General features: G+C 35.3%; 2 protein-coding genes across 8 annotated transcripts in view; one reads left to right on the top strand and one right to left on the bottom strand.

Annotated features, from left to right (window-relative positions):
• The window catches only part of VRK2 (VRK serine/threonine kinase 2), a 104,634-nt gene extending 87,058 nt beyond the window's left edge, over positions 1-17,576 (top strand). For 2 of the 5 annotated variants that reach the window (XM_039887094.1, XM_039887093.1), the window contains exon 13: positions 10,916-14,000. In XM_039887094.1, the coding sequence (XP_039743028.1) occupies positions 10,916-11,203 (288 nt within the window). In that variant the 3' untranslated portion in view covers positions 11,204-14,000. Of the gene's footprint in view, positions 1-8,412; positions 8,436-10,915; positions 14,001-16,935 lie in introns of those variants that run through there. The other 3 variants (XM_039887095.1, XM_039887097.1, XM_039887096.1) reach the window with 3 other exon arrangements.
• FANCL (FA complementation group L) overlaps positions 10,175-17,795 on the bottom strand; it is a 69,163-nt gene continuing 61,542 nt past the window's right edge. For all 3 annotated transcript variants that reach the window (XM_039887099.1, XM_039887100.1, XM_039887098.1), the window contains 7 exons: positions 16,900-17,050; positions 14,368-14,451; positions 13,876-13,921; positions 13,717-13,798; positions 12,797-12,913; positions 11,607-11,678; positions 10,175-11,306 (listed from right to left, as the gene is read on the bottom strand). In XM_039887099.1, the coding sequence (XP_039743033.1) occupies positions 11,271-11,306; positions 11,607-11,678; positions 12,797-12,913; positions 13,717-13,798; positions 13,876-13,921; positions 14,368-14,451; positions 16,900-17,050 (588 nt within the window). In that variant the 3' untranslated portion in view covers positions 10,175-11,270. The remainder of the gene's footprint in view (positions 11,307-11,606; positions 11,679-12,796; positions 12,914-13,716; positions 13,799-13,875; positions 13,922-14,367; positions 14,452-16,899; positions 17,051-17,795) is intronic.

Genomic DNA, 17,795 nt, shown 5'->3' with positions numbered 1-17,795 from the left:
CCTTATGTAGCAAGTACCCTGTGAAGTCCAGTGGCACTGTCTCCCTGTTTGCCTGAGCCACGTGCTCCAAGAGTGTCCCTAGTGTGGGTGTGTGTGCCTTCTTGTTGATTTAAGCCTTGATTGCTGTTGGTACATCTGTGGGTTGGATTGATCCTCAGGCTGACTGGCTGTGAGGGATGGTTGTTACTACAGTAGACAAGATGTTATATGGAAGGAGACCCACAGAGTGATAGTTGCTGTAGTGGGGCTGTTGCCAGCTGAGTTAGCCCTTTGATTGTGTCATTTGTGGAGCTGGTTGGGTTGTGTCATTTGTGGAGCTGGTTGGGTGGTGCCTTGTGTGGTCTGAAGCTGGCCACTGGCTTTGTTGTTTCTGGAGGCTCTTGGGAGGGGCTCTGGTACCGGCCAAGGTCAGTCATTTGTGTCCAGCTCAAGGAGCTTAGTGGGAGCTACAGAGTGATCTGTAGTTGATTGCTGCTTGTGCTGGGCCTGGAGGTTCTTGGGAGAGGCTATGCTGCAAACCAAGCTGGATGCCACTAGTTCCAGGCTTGGTACCTTTGGTGGGCACCACAGTGTGAGCTGAGGTCATCCATCTCTTGTGCTGGATTTGTGGCCACTTTGTTGAAGCTGCATTCCAGGCTAACACTGACTGCAGGTTAGGCCAAGCTTGGGGCCACCTGCTGGGTGTTACAATGCAAGTTGAGACCGGTCACCACTTGTGCTGAGCTTGGGGCTGCTTAACAAGAAGGACAGGGCATGCCGAGGCCAATTGCTGTTTGTTTAGGGTCCATGGACCTGTGAGAGAGTTTAGGAAAGTCTGCAGCAGCATCCAAGGCAGGCTGCTTGTGTGTAAAAGCTACTAGAAGTGTCTCAGGCAAGGCACATGAGTTGGGTGGGGTGGGGTGGGGTGGGGTAGGGTTTCAAGGAGTCATCAGGGAGAAGTGAAGTGTTAACCAGGTTCATGGAAACCTTAAATTTGGTGCCTGCCTATGCTGGGCTGGCTGGGTGAGGGGAAGGCTAAACAAAGGAGCAATGGCACCTGCCTGTGTCTCTGTCCCTGGAGAGAGCTGTCCTGACCACTACCCCTCCAGCCTTCACCCTGAAGTTAGTCAATTCCGTTCCTCCCTATATCCCTGGAGCTCTTTGAGGGGTCAACCCACCCCCACCGTGTATGAGAGCTCAAAGTGAGTGTGTCTGTGTGCAGGCCCCTCAAGGGGAATGCCTAGGACTCCAGCAGCTGGAGTCTCAGGCTGGGAGCCCAGCATGGGGCTGGGACCCCTTGCTCCTTGTAAGGGAGGGGTAGATTTCCGTGACCAAGATGTCCCTCCTGATTCTTAATTGCCATACTGTAGGTGTGGGACCTGCCCATTCGGCATCTCTGCCCTCCCTACCAGTTTTCACATGGCTTATTTATATTCTTATAGAACTTCTGTTCAGCTAGTCTTCAGGTGGTTTTCAATGTTGGTTGTTTTATGATTTAGTTGGAATTTTTATGTGACTGTGGGAGGAGGCGAGCACAGCATTTACTCACTCCACCATGTTGGCTGAAAGTCAAAGCCATTGTTACATCTTGGTGAACTGTACTGTTTATCATTATGAAACTTTTCTTATATTTGTCAATGCACTTGTCTTGAATTCTACTTTGTCTGATTTTGCATTAACAATTGTGGTGTCTCTGTGATCAGTATTTAAATGGTATGTTCTTTTCTATCTTTTTATGTTTTTGTGTCTTGTATATATATGCGTTTTTGTAGATAGGAGTTGTCTTGCTTTTTTTGTACAGTCTAAAATATATCTCCTTTTAATGTCTTTTACATTTAATGCAATTATTGGTGTAGTTGGGCTTAATCTACAGTATTGCTACTTGTTTTAGCCCCATTTATTATTTGTCCCTTTTTACTTCCCTCTTGCTCTCTTTTGGACTAATCGAGAATTTCCCTCTTCTCTCTTGGCTTTTTTAACTATACTTCTTTGGTTTTTTGGAGAGATTTTTAGTGGTTACTCTACAACAGGGGTCCCCAATGCCTGGGCTGCAGACCAATACTGGTCCGTGGCCTATTAGGAACCAGGTCACACAGCAGGAGGAGGTGAATGGCTGGCCAGCAAGCAAAGCATCTGTGTTTGCAGCTGCTCCCCAGTGCTAGTAGCATCACCGCCTCAGCTCCACCTCAGATCACCAGGCATTAGATTCTCATAGGAGCACCAGTCCCTGAGGCCAAAAAGGTTGGGGAGCACTGCTCTAGAACATAGGTAGGTTCAGCAAACTATAGCCCATGGGCCAAATTCAGCCAGCTACCTATTTTTGTAATTCGTTTTATTAGTATATAGCTGTACTTATTTTCTTACACATTATCTAAGGCTACTTTCATGGTGTAGTGGCAGAGCTAAGTAATTGCAACAGACGGTATGGCCGAAAATTCCTAAAATATTTATCTGCTCTTTTGAAGAAAATGTTTGCAAACCCCTGATCTAAAACAACTCTATCTACTAGAAATAAAATGTGAGCCTTACATGTAATTTTAAATCTTTTAGTAGCCACATTGAAAAAAGTAAAAAACAGGAAAAATTTAATATATTCTAATTAAGCCAGTATTCAAAATGTTGCAATGTTTTATACAAAAATTTTTTTGAGATATTTTATATTTTTATCATATCAAGTCTTCAAACTCTGGTGTGTTTTACACTAACAGCACATCTCAATTTGGACTAGCCACATTTCCAGTGTTCGAGTCATATGTAGCTGGTGGCCACTGTGCTAGCACAGCTCTAGAAATTATAATGTGCACCTTTAACTTATCACAGTCCACCCTGAGTTAGTATTACCACTTCACATATAGTATTAGAACCTTACAAAAACGTATTTCCATCTATCCCTCCATCCTTTGTACTACTGTCATATATACATTTATAATTCCATAATGCAGTTATTATTGTGCTTTCAAGTCATTTTTCCTCCAGAGAAATTGAAAAAGATGGGAAAGTCTTTAACATGCCCATCTTTACTGTCGTTGGAATTCTTCAGACCTTCAGTAGATCTGAGTTTACATTTGACATCATTTCCCTTCAGCCTAAAGAAATTTCTTTAACAATTATTGCAGTGTAGATTTCCTGGAGACTAATTCTCTCACCTTTTGTCTGTCTGAAAATATCTTCATTTCACCTTTTTCTCTGGTGTGGAGAAAGCTGGAACTATATTTCTGAATTAATTTTTTTAGCATTTTATTTTGAAGTAATTATAGACTCAAATTGCAAAAATAGAAAACTCCCCTGTACGCTTCACTAGCTTCCCCCAATTAAATCATCTTCTATAACCATGGTATGATTTTCAAAACCTGGAGTTGACATTGGTTTACTTCAAAATACAGACCTTATTTGGTCACCAGTTTTTATGTGTGTGTGTGTTCCATGACACTTAATTACACATATTGAGTAGACACCTCAATTGTCCTAACTGTTCCATGACCACAGAGAAACTCCCTTATACTGCTTTATAGTGACAATACCCCCTAATCCTAAACCCTTGAAAGCACTGGTCTGTTCTGTAGCTCTGTAATTTTGCCATTTTGAGCATCTCTTATAAATCATATTACATACTATGTAACTTGTTGAGATGGGCTTTATTTCATTCACCATAATGCCTTTGAGATCTGTGTTTTGCATGTATCAACAGTTCGTTCCTTTTTATTGCTCAGTAGTATTCTGAAGTATGGATGTGGTATCAACATGTGAAATCATATGATTTTTCATCTTTACTGTAAACATGGTGGATGACATTGATTGGTGTTTGAATATTGCACTAATCTTACATTTCTCAAATAGACTCACGTGGGCATGATACATTATTCTTTTCATGTTGCTGGATTCAGTTTGCTGGTATTTTGTTGAAGAGTTTTTGCATATGTTTATGAGGACCACTGAGCTGTAGTTTTTATTCTATTGTCTCTGTCTGGTTTTGGTATCAGGATAATGCTGGCTTCACAGAAATGAGGTTTTCCTTCATCTAATTTCTAGAAGAGAATGAGAAGAATTGGTGGTGTTTCTTTTAAAAATGTTTTGGAGAATTCTCCAGTGAAACCATCTGGGCCTGGAAACTTCTTTTCTTTTTAACTATGAATTAAATTCCTTTACTAAAAATAAAAATGTTCAGATTATCTATTTCAGGAGTTGGCACACTTTTCTGTAATGAGCAAGATAGTAAATATACAGGTTTTATAGGTTCTGTAGTCTCTGTCACAACTATTCGTCTCTGAATTGTTGCACAAAAGCATCATAACACTACGTAAACAAATGAGTATAGCTGAGTTCCAACAAAACTTAAATTACGGCACTGAAATTTGAATTCCATATAATTCTCAAGTGTCACAACTTTTTCCCCCTACCATTTAAAAAAAACAGTAAAAACTGTTCTTAGTTGGTAGACTGTACAAAACAGGTGCAGGTGGTGTACTTGATATGGCCTGCTGACCAGTTTACCAACTCCTAATATATTTCATCTTGAGTTGCTTTTGATAATTTGTGGTCCATTTCATCTGAACTGTCATTTTTAAGAACTGTTCACAGTATTCCCTTATTTAAATCCTTTAAATATCCATGGGATCTATAGTAATATTTCTTTCATCCTAGATATTGACTAGTTGTTTTCTCTCTTTTTTTTGAGGGTCTGGTTTATCAATTTTATTCATCTTTTTGCAGAACCATCTTTTGTTTGTTTTTTTCTCTATTTTTCTGTTGTCAATTTCATTGATTTCTGCTCTTGAATTTATATTTTCTAGTTTCTTGAGGTAGAGACTTAAGTCTCAATTATTGAACTGAGACTTTTCTTTTCCAATATAAGTATTTAGTATTATAGATTTCCTTTCTAGATAGTGTTATCCGTGTCCCACATATTTTGATATTTTCATTCAGTTCAATATATTTTTAAGTTTCTCATGGGTTTCTTAGACCTATTCATAAAAGTGCTTTTAAATTTTCAAGTGCTTGGAGATTTCCTTATTCTTTCCTTCAGCTTGATTTTGATTTATTTTCCTTTTTCTAGTTTAGGTAAGTTAAGCTATTGATCTCAGCCCTTCATTTTTTTATAATATGAACATTTAATGTTATAAATGTCTTGCTAAGCCCCATTTTAACTGCATCCCATGAATGCTTACATATTGTATTTTTATTTTGTATAGTTCGAGACATTTTGTACTTGAGACATTTTTTGTGATGCCCTGGCTATCAGAAGTGTGTTGTTTCATTTCTAAGTATTTGAAGATTTCTGTTGTCGATTTATAATTTATATTATTGTCTGAGAACATACTTTGTATAATTTTGTTTTAAATTTAAGGTTTATTTTATGACCCAGGATAATGATCTCTCAGTGAATGTTGCAGTTACAGTTGAAAAGAACACGTATTTCCCTTGTTTTGTGGTGGAGTCCTATATATCAGATCTCATTGGTTTGTGGTATCATCAGTTTCTTCTATAGCCTTGCTAATTTTCTCTAGTAGTTCTACTAATTACTGAGAGGAGAGTTTTCTAGTTAGGAGGGTGTGGGCTATTGCCTCTTTTGCTATCATTTGCTTATTAGCACACGGCAGTGATGGTCAGTAGGGATCCTCCCCAGTGTTTGAAAGTTGCTGTCTCTTTGCTCTTTGCTTAATGCAAGGCAGGCATGGTCAGTAGGACTCTACCCCTCGGTCTCCACAGTGTCTGGTCTGCTGCAGGAGGCATTGCTTCTGCCTGTTAGTGCAGAGAAGGACAGTTTACAAGGCTCTGCGCGGTAGTCCCTATAATAAGTACCTGGTAGGGAGGGAGGGGTGCCACCTCTCTCATAATTGCCATAACACCCAGTGAGACAGGATACTGCCTTGTTAGTGTTGGGATGGTTGACAGGGCTCCACTCTAGTCTCCTCAGTGCTTAGTTGGGAGGATAGATGTGCTCCCTGGCTAGTACAGGGTGGTGATACTTGACAGGCTCCACAGCATGTGGTGGGAAGAAGATGTGCAGCTTCTTTTATGGTTTCACCTAGAGTACAACAGGTATAGTCAATCTGTCCTGTAGACCTTTGGACCTTTTATTGTCTGTGCATATTGTTTTCAGACTGTAGGCTGCTTTATGGCCTAGGCTGGGATACATAGGATGAACCAAAAAGAAGAGGGCTTGGCAATGAGAGACTCATGGCTGGGTCATTTCGCACATCCTGAGGTGCCTATCCAGTCTGCCTTCTATTCTACAATTTCAGAATGTTCTATTCATTTTTGTCCAGTCTTTAGATGTAGTTAGGAAGAGGAATAGAGTAGAATGTTGTTATTCTGGCTTGCCTGTTAATAAGATGTCCCTCACCTTCATTCTGCAGGCCTCATTGGGTGTGGAATTTTTTGTTCTGGACTTTTAAGATGTTGCTTCCCTATCTTCTTGGGTGTGTTTTTAATGATGAGAATGTTAGCAATGATTTTCATTGACCCTGTATATAATAATGTATCTCCCTTCTAGCTGCTTTTAAGATTTGCTTTTTAATCTCTGGTTTTCTAGGGATGGTTGTCTTGCTTTTTGGTTCATTGAGCTTCTTTTATCTGAGTTATTTGTCATCAAAGTGGAAAAGTTTCAGCTATGATTTCTTTGTTTCCTGCTTTAATCCCTCTAAGATCCAAATACATGCAAGTTAGAATGCCTTACCTTTTCTACCATAACTGAGGCTCTGTTCATTTTTCAGATTAGTCTTTTATCTTGCTGTACTTCAGATTGGATATTCTTTTGCTGGGCCTCTTGTTGGCTGTCAGATTAGCTATTAAACCTGTCCAGTGAATTTTTCATTTCATAGATTGTACTTTTTAGTTCTAGAAGTGCATTATATTTTCCATTTTTCTGTTGAGAGTCCATCTGTTCACTAATTATGTTTAACTTTTTCTCCAAGTCCTTGAACATATTTATATAGATGTTTTATTGTTCTTATTTGATAATTCTACCATCTGGGTAACATCTGAGTCTATTTTTATTGTTTTTTCTCCTAGTTATGGGTAACATTTTCCTGCTTATGAGTAGTAAAGTTTTATTGTATGTTGAACACTGTGGATGTTAAGTTCTTGAAATTCAGATTTTATTATATTCCTTTAAAGAGTGTTTTGTCCTGGTGGGCAGTTAATTTATTGGTGGTTCAACTTGATCATGTGCTGAATTCTGTTTAAACTTTTGGGGGCTGGTCTCAAGTGAGTATCATCGTGAATTGTAGCCTTTCTGGGGTCTGTGTTTTCCTTTCCTCAAGAATCACAGCCTTGTTTGTTTTCTCTGCCTGATAAATTGCTATGTATATTTTGCCTGCTTTTATTACTGTATTTATTTCATGGGTTTTCATGGCAGGAAGTGAGGTCTTATACCTGTTACAGCCAGAAGTAGAAGGGGTGTTCACATTTTTCATAGCTTCCTAATTGATTCTAATGTGCATTCAAGGCTGTTCACTGCTTATAATGCAGGGTTTCCTGATAGCATCAGTGTTGGCACATTGGGCTGGCTTATTTGTTTTAACTGCCTGTCCTGTATTTTGTAGGATACCATCCTGGCCTTTATCCAATAGATGCCAATACTATGTCCTCCCAGTTGTTACAACACAAAAAGTCTCCAGAAATTGCTAAATGTTCCTATGGGGCAAAATTTCTCCAGGTTAAGAACTAGCTCTAGCAACATAGATTATTATATACCTTAAGCCCATGCTACTCCAAGTGTGCCATGACAGCCAGCTGCACTGGCATCACCTAGAGCTTCTTAGAAACACAGAATCTAAGGTTTCACATCAGACCTTTTGAATGAGATCTGAATCTTAAGATCCGAAAATGATTTGAATGCTTTCTAATGTTTGAAAAAACATTCTATAAACCAGGGGCCAGCAAACTTTTTCTTAAAGGACCAGATAGTAAAATATTTTAGGTTTATGGTCCAGTCATTGTCAGAACAATTCATCTCTGCTGTAGTGTAAAAGTAGCCATAGACAATCATAAACAAATGAGTGTGGCTGTGTTCCAATAAAACTTTATCCACAAAACAGACAGCTAGCCAATGAAACACACACTTAAAAATTTTTTTCACATTACAGTTGACATCCATTATTATGTTAGTTTCAGAGTATAGTACTGTGGTTAGACATTTATGTAATTTATGAAGTGATCCCGATTAGTACCCACCTAGCACTACACAGTTATTACAGTATTATTGATATATTCCCTATGCTGTACTTTACATCCCCATGACTGTTTTATAACTACCAATTTGTACTTCTTAATTCCTATACCCTTTTTCACCCAGCCAGCCCTCCTCCTATCTGACATCCAGCAGTTTATTCTCCATATCTATGTCTGTTTGTTTAGTTCTTTAGATGCCACATGTAAGTGAAATTATATGTTGTTTCTCTGACTTATTTTACTTCGTATTATACCCTCTAGGTCCATCCATGTTGTCACAAATGGTAAGATTTCATTTCTTTTTATGGCTGAGTAATATCACATTGTATATATGTACCAGATCTTTACTCATTTATCTTTCATCTTTCAATGGACACTTAGGTTGCTTCCATATCTTGGCTATTGTAAAAAATGCTGCAGTGTGCAAGTATCTCTTTGAGATGCTTTCAGTTCTTTTGAATGTATACTCAAAAGTGGGATTGATGGATCATATGGTAATTCTATTTTTAATGTTTTGAGGAACCTTTGTATTATTTTCTATAATGACTGTACCATTTTATATTCCTACCAGCAGTACACAAAGGTTCCAATTTCTCCGTATCTTCACCAAACTTATTTTCTGTTCTTTTGATAATAGCCATCCTAAAGGGTGTAAGATGACATCTCATTGTGGTTTTGATTTTGGATTTCTCTTACCATGAGTAATGCCGAGCATCTTTTTATAAGCTTTATGGTCATTTGTATATCTTTGGAGAATTGTCTATTTTGTGGCATTGGCCCATTTTTTAAATTGCCCATTTATTTGACTTTATTGAGTTCTAAGAGTATATATCCTAGATACAAGCCTTTATCAGATATATAATTTGTAAAATTTTCTCCCAGTCTGTGACTTTGAAATGATACCTTTTAAATTACAAGTCTTTAATTTTGCTGAATTTATCAATTTTTTTCTTTTGTGGATCTTGATTTTGGTATTACAGCTGTGAACTCTTTGCTTAACATTAGGTCACAAAGATTTTCTCCTTCCTGTTTATTCTAAAAGTTTTATATTCCAGCTTTTTTATTTAGGTATAAAATTCATTTTAGGTCAATATATAATATGAGGCAGGGGTCCAAATTCATCTTTTGGCAAGGAAATCTCAGCACTTTTGTTAAAGATTATCTGTCCCCCATGAGTTGCCTTGATGCATTTGTCAGAAACCAACTGGTTTAATGTGAGTGTATTCCTAGACTTGCAGTTCTATTCCACTGTTCTGCATGCCTGTTCTTATGCCAGTACCATACCGTCTTGATCCTTCTAGAAGTGTGAGCCCTCCAACTTTCTTCTTTTTCAAGGTTGTTTTAGCACTTTTGGGACCTTTGCATTTCCAAAGCTTGCTGGGATTTTGATTGTGCTGAATCTGTAGATCATTTTGGGGAAAAATTGGTATTTTGCAGCTTAAACAGTAATTGCCTCATGCAGTCATAGTTCCTGGCTGGAGTTGCTACAATCTGAATTGATATGGATTAGGTCCTGATCATTGAGACAGAGTCATTCCAGAAACTGAATTCTAATAGTAGCTGATTCTTCCTAGAGAGGCATGTTGCTTCTTGCCTTATGGGATTCCACAAATTTCTGATTTTGTGACCTTCATGAAGGCTGGAGAGCCTAATTCTTGGAACACCACATGTTCCAAGTCCCCACCAAAGTACAAAGGTAATGTTCATCTCTGAATCTTTGGCCACACCTCTTGACAAATTTTTTTTGTATGCTTCTACACATTCTGGTGTTAATTTGTATAGACTGCTTTCCTTTTTGGCTAGGAGATAAGAGCAAGAATGTTTTCCTAGATCAACTTTCTGGACAAATAAGGATTTTTTAAAAAACCAGTTGTCTTCTTGAGTCTGTTGTTGGAAGATATTACCCTCCAGATCCCAGGCAGGAGGCTGGCTGCCAGCCGAGGCCACTCTGGGCATGCAGTATCTTGCTCCCCTAGAACTACATTAACCCATTTACCCTGAAATAACTCACAGATTACAGTCCTAACCTTACCACCGTAGTTTGCCACAAAATGGCTTGCCTTTATTATTATTTCTGCATCGCTCTAGTATATGAATAGTCTTTGGAAACAAATGACATCATTCTATTTACAGCATTCTGGTTTTAGTAGTGGTATTTCCATTCACAAAATATAGTAATTCTTCATTACTAAACATGTCAAATCCTAGAAAATGTAGCATTCTTGTACATGATGTTAACATCATTCTTGAACCGTTGTTAGCCTAAGATTCATTTGATCAATCTGATTTATGTATCCATTTCTGTTACGTTACAATTAAAAACAAGTGGTTTAGACATAACTCCAAGAACAGTTTCAGTGTTTTACTTTCACACTGAAAACCAGTCAGATTTGCTTCATTCTCATAGAGCATGTTTATATAAAATTAACGCTGGCAGCAAGTTGCATTTTTTTCCTAAACGAGAAATGGGTTAATGACCAAAAAGTTTTTTAATTATAACTATCTTATAACCCTAAAGTTAAATCTCATTTGTCTTGCCAAAAAAATTGTTTTCATATTATTTTTGGATTAAAAATTAAGAGATGGCTCACTTAAAAGAACCGAATTTACCAGATTTGACCGTTTGATGCTGGTAAGTACTTTATAAATTCCTAAAATAACTTTTCAGGAAAAATAAGCACAAAAACTTATTTAACATTCTTATGGAATATACAAAGTAATTAGATAACAAAATCTAATGTACTATATATGTATTTTCCCATAGGGAAGCATAAGGAGAAGACAAAAATCAAGCTGTATACAGTCCCCAAATTCATTTTATGAACCCCATCAAGATTTTACCAGTCCAGACATATTCAACAAGTCAAAATGTCCATCCTGGTACACAAGCACTTCTACAGCTGGTATGGAAGTCACAGAAAGTTCTACAGGATTTTGGCTTCCAATTTCCCAGTTTACTCTTCATGGAGACACAAAGGCAGATGTGTGTTATTATGGCTTCACCATTCTTTTTCTTTTGATGTTAATATGGCTTGCTTTATATTTTCTCTGAAGATAACAAAATCCTTTTGATAATTTTTAAAGTCACCAGTTCTTCACAGAAACGTTACATTCTTATTTCAGGGCTTCCTCCCAGACATTTTCAAGGTAATTGGCTTATAAAAAGAGAATACATACAAAGTTTATGAACATTCTAAAACATGCTTTATGCTAAAAATGGTATGATACAGTTTGGAAAATACTTTTCTGAATTTCAGATCACTTAGGAAATCTAAAAAAGGGGTTATTCTAAAGTGTTCTCTTTTTGATCAAAGGAAGAATTTTAAAATTACTGATGGAAAATTTATCTTACAGAAACTTTTTTTTAAGTAACATGTCAAAAATTTTTAGATAAGCTGATATACTATATAATCTTAGAAAACGCATAAAGACATGAAATGTGATAATTTGCTTACCTTACTACAATATGGACATTCACCAAATATGATGTTAAAACTCTGTCTACTAGTCATTAGTCCTCTCAACCACTGAAGATATTTTTAAAAAAGAGAAAAGGAGCAGTTAGAATGATTACAAATTGTAGATACCCCAGAAATCATTTCCTTTCTTTTTGAGTATATTATACTTTTACTCCAGAAGATTTACCTTCTTAATTTTCTTTTGCAAGAAAGAGTAAGAGGGAACATTTCTTGAGCTGAATATTAAGGGGAAACCAGCATGGATTTCCAGGTCTATACACACTGGTTTATAACCAAATTAAAGGCCACCATAAGAATTTGACGAAAATTATTCACCTTTTCTACCCCTAAACCAAATACACAAAAATGCATCTAGGTCTCGGGGGTTCACAGAGCTAACCCTAATTCCATTAATACAAATTAAAAACTTCTCCTATAAAAAATACCATAGGCTCTTAAAAATTTACATTTTAATCACCAATAGTGGATTCTTAACTATTAATTATAAGCACAAGGCAGTTTTTTAAAAATTAAATGAATGTTATTACAAAAGACAGCACATGTTCCCTATAATTAGACCTGTTATTTTATATAAGGTGAACTGACATCTCTACCTCAGTTCTCCCTTATTAAAGATAAGGGAGATAGCACCAACTGCTATGTCTAATCACAAAAATCAGGTAGTGATATTAAGATGCTGAAAAATAAAAACACTATACAGCTGCACAGTGTTTTGTATACAGATGCACACAGAGCTTATCATATGTCAACTGTGCCCTAAGATGTATGCTGTAGAGAGCAAATGACTGCAGAAAGGACTGAAAGCAGACTTAAAAGTAACATATTCCATCAGGCTAGTTCCCTTTACCTTGTTGCCACCACTACTCCCACTTGGATGAATCTACAGTGGTGGTATTTACTGAAAGATTCCAACGTAGCATCAAAATTAAAAATAGGGGTAAAGGTCAATAAGCAGTCCATGAATGTATTTCCCTGTTCTTGGTTAGGACATTTCTTTACCCATGAGAAACCATGATGAAGACATGGACATCTGGAATGAACTAGTAATATAGGAGCTAATGCAAAAGAAGAGATCATAGTCAAACATATTTTAGACTCTTAAGCCAAATACGCATACTTCCTATGTTGTGTTAGCTGAAAAAAAGTCTTGCTGATGTTCATTTTACCTCATATAAGCATATTTGATGGAAAGGCTGTCCGCACTGGGAATTATCACACACTTGATCAGGAATGGCACCATCAAGTTGATAGGCATAACAAATTCCACAATCCATAGAAAAATCCTTCAAAAGGAAAATATAAGCATATGTGTTTAAAACAAAGGTGAGACAATGCATAATATGGTAAAGATAATATTAAACTTTTATAATTTCTATAAGGTAACTATTATAATAGAAAATCATCACAGCTATTTGTATGAGAGTGCTTCCTTTTTCATCTGGTAAATTATATACAAAGATACACAAGAAACATTCTATTTTTGGCTCACAGGATGTTTGGGCTTGACTAATTTTCCCATCTGGTACATCAGCATACTGTCACAGTAGTATGTAAAGATAAGAACTGGTATTGGGTAGTGATTGCTATCTAAACCTCAATATTCTGTAACTAAAGGAAAAATACGAAAACATCCTCAGCACTTTAATAGTCTACACCTTAACACTGTCAACAGTTGTTTAATTTTGCAACATAGTAGTGTTTATTCAATTTTGAGAAACCTTACTGCCATCCCTCACAAACACTTATATCAAGCTAATTAGAACTTTATTTCAGTCATCCATAAGCAGGTAGTATAGAAAATCCAAATATCTCATTAGCTACTTTGGACCTTTACCCCTATTTTTAATAATAAAGATGTCTTTCATTAATCATTTTTCTGCTATGAAGACCATGAAAGAAGTACACTTACAACCACCAGTCTAAGGTTAACAGGTTCTTTGATGCAGCTGTTGCCTGCAGTTCAGAAATCTGTTATAATCTTCCAGTTCCCTCACTTTTTCAGCCTCATATTTCTCTGGTGCCTAAAAGAACATCTAACTTTCATTATGCAACCTGTATGGAATATCAAAGCACTGAAAAAACTTACAGATTTCTCCAGGATAGCACGAGCTGGAAAATCAATTTCTAAAACATCTTTCAAATTTTGTAACAGACTGTTTTCTGGATCCCTGAAAGCATGAAAAAAAGTTGTTATTAAATTAGTAAAATCCTAGAAAAGTAACAATTCTACTGCAAAGATACCTACCACAAGTGTATGTTTCTGCTCAGCTTAATTCCCAGGGGTTTCACCACTTCAGATATTTAAATTAAAAAAAAAAAAGTTTAATTTAGAGTTTGCCATTCTCATTTTGTAAAACCACATTTGGCACAGAATTTCTTTAAAATTAACATACAGCACTGTTACTTTTAGATTTGGTATATGTATATATTGAAAAATGATTACCACAAGTTTAGTTAATACCTATCACCACATATAGATAACTTTTTTTCTTGTGATGAGAACTCTTAAGATCTGCTTTCTTGGCAACTTTCAAATATACAATACAGTATTGTTAACTATAGAATTTGTTTAAACTACTTGATTAGAAATTCTAAATCATATTAAAAAAAATACACAGTTCAAAATGATGAGACATTTTCACTTAAAATAATTACCATTAACATTTTAGAATATTTTAACAGTGGTAGACAAGGATTTTATGGTTCTGCTAAAACATTTTAATCTGAGATTGCATACCATGATCAGCTCCAAGAAAGCAGCACTCGGGAAGCATAGTAGGATGCCTGGGGTCTACCTCTATATTTATTGAAGAATTATTCCCTAAAATAAAAATATTAAGCTTTTTAGAAGTAGAACAGTTTATCTAACAAAAAATAAAGGAGTATCTGGCTGGGTACTTATTTCATTATATACACAAGGAAAGAGTAACCAAATGTTTATAAATTTTTTATAAAGAAATATATCACTATATTATAGTTAAAAAGTAAATTTTGAAATTATGACTATGCCTTAAGATTTGGGGATCCTAAATGTCAAAAAACAGTCAATACATAAGTTAACATAATTAATTTAGATTGGAATCATCAATTCTATCAAAGTTTACATAAAAAAGTTCTATGGAATGATAAAAATCTTTAATATAAAAAAGCACAAGTTTAAGAAATGTTGACATTACTTTTCAAGACTTTCTTGAAAAGTAATAGAACTATGGTCAAACATATAAAGATTAGAAATACAATAAGTGGTAAAAACATCCTTAAGATCTCAGTTTTATGAAGTTTTTATAATTCTTTAGTTCCATGTAGTTTTCCCCTATATGTTAACAACAGGTTCAATTCTTGTTAAATTAGAAACTTCATTTAATAACAAAAACTAACCTTGCGTGCCGAATCTAAGAGAAAGCTATTTCTACTTGGCACTGGATTCTTTTATAAATTTTAACTCTACTGTCATACAAATTTCTGAAATTTTACTATTTTTTGAAGATGCATAGTGTAATTAAGGTCAATTTGAATTTCATTTTTATAGTAAAAATGTCTCGATAAATTCTATATTCTAGAGTATAAGCCTTTGGCTAAGATTGGCAACCATATAAATACAATTATTACAGATCTGGCAAATAGCCTTAAATAAATGTAAAGTAAAATAAATGACAAGTCATTCAATGAGAAAAAAATACATAATAACTTAAAATCTCATTTGTTAATGCATTCTATATCATGAACACAAATTCCGTATTGGCCTTTAGCAATGTCATCTGCTAATGACTCCAGAAGGTACTTTAACAACAATGGCTCTATATTAACTAATTTTTCAATAAATTTGCTAAAAACTTGGTCCTAAAAATGCAACTCAATGGCTAAAAGGGAGAAAAAAGGGGGCGGGGAGCTAAAAGGTAAACAGTGTGAATTAAAAACCAGGTAGTTTATGCTAAACAATGAGAAATATAATACAAGATATATTTAATTACAATAATATTTTAATGGGGCCGTGAAATTACTACATTTCTTTGAAGAAAATGTTTTTATTCTTAATATCTGCTTGTTCAAAAATATACCAAAATTTGGTTAATTATTCCAAATTAAATAGTGTTAGACTTTAACAAACTGGTAAGTAACAACATCATTTGTAGAACTGCTACACAATTATACCTTCCTCTTCTCATAGCATGTTTCTTCTTTCTCCTCAAATAATCTATTTTGCTTGGGTGGAAACTATAAAAATTGCTAAGTGGGAAATGATTCATACCAGAATTTCCAAATGTCCTTTGGAATATATAACTTAACATATCTATTTGGGCTAGGAAAAAAGGGAGGAAAGATATAAATAAGTATCTTCCAACCATTTAACTACAGTAGTTAGTATGAACAAATATAGTTTCAAACATCTAAAATCTTGAGAGTCTGGTTACCAGAGGGGCGGGGAAGGGGGAAGGAGATGGAGTAAACGGGGTCAAATATGTGGTGACAAAGAAATTAACTATGGGAGGTGAATGCACAATGTAAATATATATATGCCTTATTGTTAAAATGTACAGCTGAAACATTGGGTTTTGTTAACCAATGTCACCATAAAAAAAGTAAATTAAAAAAAAAAAAGATATAAAAACAACTGGAAGTGAAGAGTGACTATAAAAAATTAACTTCTTTAATTTGGAGTTATGTATCCTAAAATAAAATCTCAAGTCAAAAACTTGCTCATAATAAAAATACATAAAACAATTTTATAGTAAAGAGAATGTGGTAATATTTAAAGGATGATACTTATGGTTATATAACATTTTCTTATAATGAAGAAAATACTTCCAATATATTCAGTTACTTTGTGCTTTTTGTTTACTCTTTCAATGCATGGCCCACTTCAGATTCTTTTATCCTTTATATTTTTGCCAAAAAATATTACCAGATTTGTTCACATGAATCTTTTCTAGTTTCATGGATGAAGACTTCATTATTTCTAACAATTCTTCCTAACGTATGTTTTGAAAAACCTGCTCCACTGTTTCTGTACTAATTAAAAGCTCATTAAACACTCTCTGAATACTACTTCCATTGGATCGTCACCTTTTATAATGAAACACCTCAGTACTTGTCCTTTTTACTTGAAATATTTAAATATATACTAATTGCAGTTCATCCCAAAAATAGTTAACTTCATGCAGAAAAGTGTCATCTAACAGTCTGATGTCGTCTTTAGATTCATTTCCTAATATAAAATATAATCAAACAAATACTTAAAAAAAAAAAAAGCTCAATTCTTTTTTCCTACCTAATGCAATTCTGCGTGCTGTTGCACTCCGTGTAGGTTTTTCTGGCTCAAGTACCCAAGTCTTCTCATCGATTTCATCCATAACATCCCAGAAGGCCTTCAGTGATTCCAGTGCTGCCAAAAACTGACTATGAATGCTTATTATGGAGCTCTGTGAAAAGACGGGTGAAAGCTGAATGAGTTGTACGACACTATCAACAGCAGATAATCTTTCACTTAACATACAACTCGATTTAGAATTTTTTTTACTATGCACCTTATTTCCTTTCACTAAATGCACCACCTTTCTTTAGATACCAAAACAAGAAACCAAGTGTGGTCCTTGTAGTTTTCCTCTTACACCTAATTTCAATTAACATAGGATCTGATTCTATTTTTAACATATTTCTTGATAACTCTATTTACACTAGCATTATTATATGCCATTAAAATAAATCCCCTAGTTCTCATTTCCACATCCAGACTTGCCGTCCTTGACTTCACCTATCTTATAAGCTGCACAGTACCCCATCTAAAATGTAAACCTGAACCTATCCCCCTTTTAAAACCACTTACCTGGATTTTCATACTCACCTATAACCCATTTTTCATATTACAATTAAGTTGATTTTTGTATTCTGCAAACCTGATAGTATAATTTCCTGGTTTACAATAAAAGTTTAAATGTAATTCTCAAAGTGATGATTTTTCTTTGTAATACTACCACTTAATGATAGTAACAAGCTGCAAAAGCTGTTCAATAAGTATTTAAGTAAACTGAACTACGTGACAATCACTGATGACCCTCATCATTCTATTAAGTCTGCCATTACAAGTAGCTTGCAAATTATGTTGTATGTTACTGTTAGTGATTAAAACTGCATTTCTTTATCATGGCATACAATTAACATTGTTTA

Source organism: Pteropus medius, unplaced genomic scaffold, assembly GCF_902729225.1.
Source record: "Pteropus medius unplaced genomic scaffold, Ma_sr-lr_union100, whole genome shotgun sequence".
Lineage (NCBI taxonomy): Eukaryota > Metazoa > Chordata > Mammalia > Chiroptera > Pteropodidae > Pteropus > Pteropus medius.
This window is presented reverse-complemented; position numbering and strand designations above follow the sequence as displayed.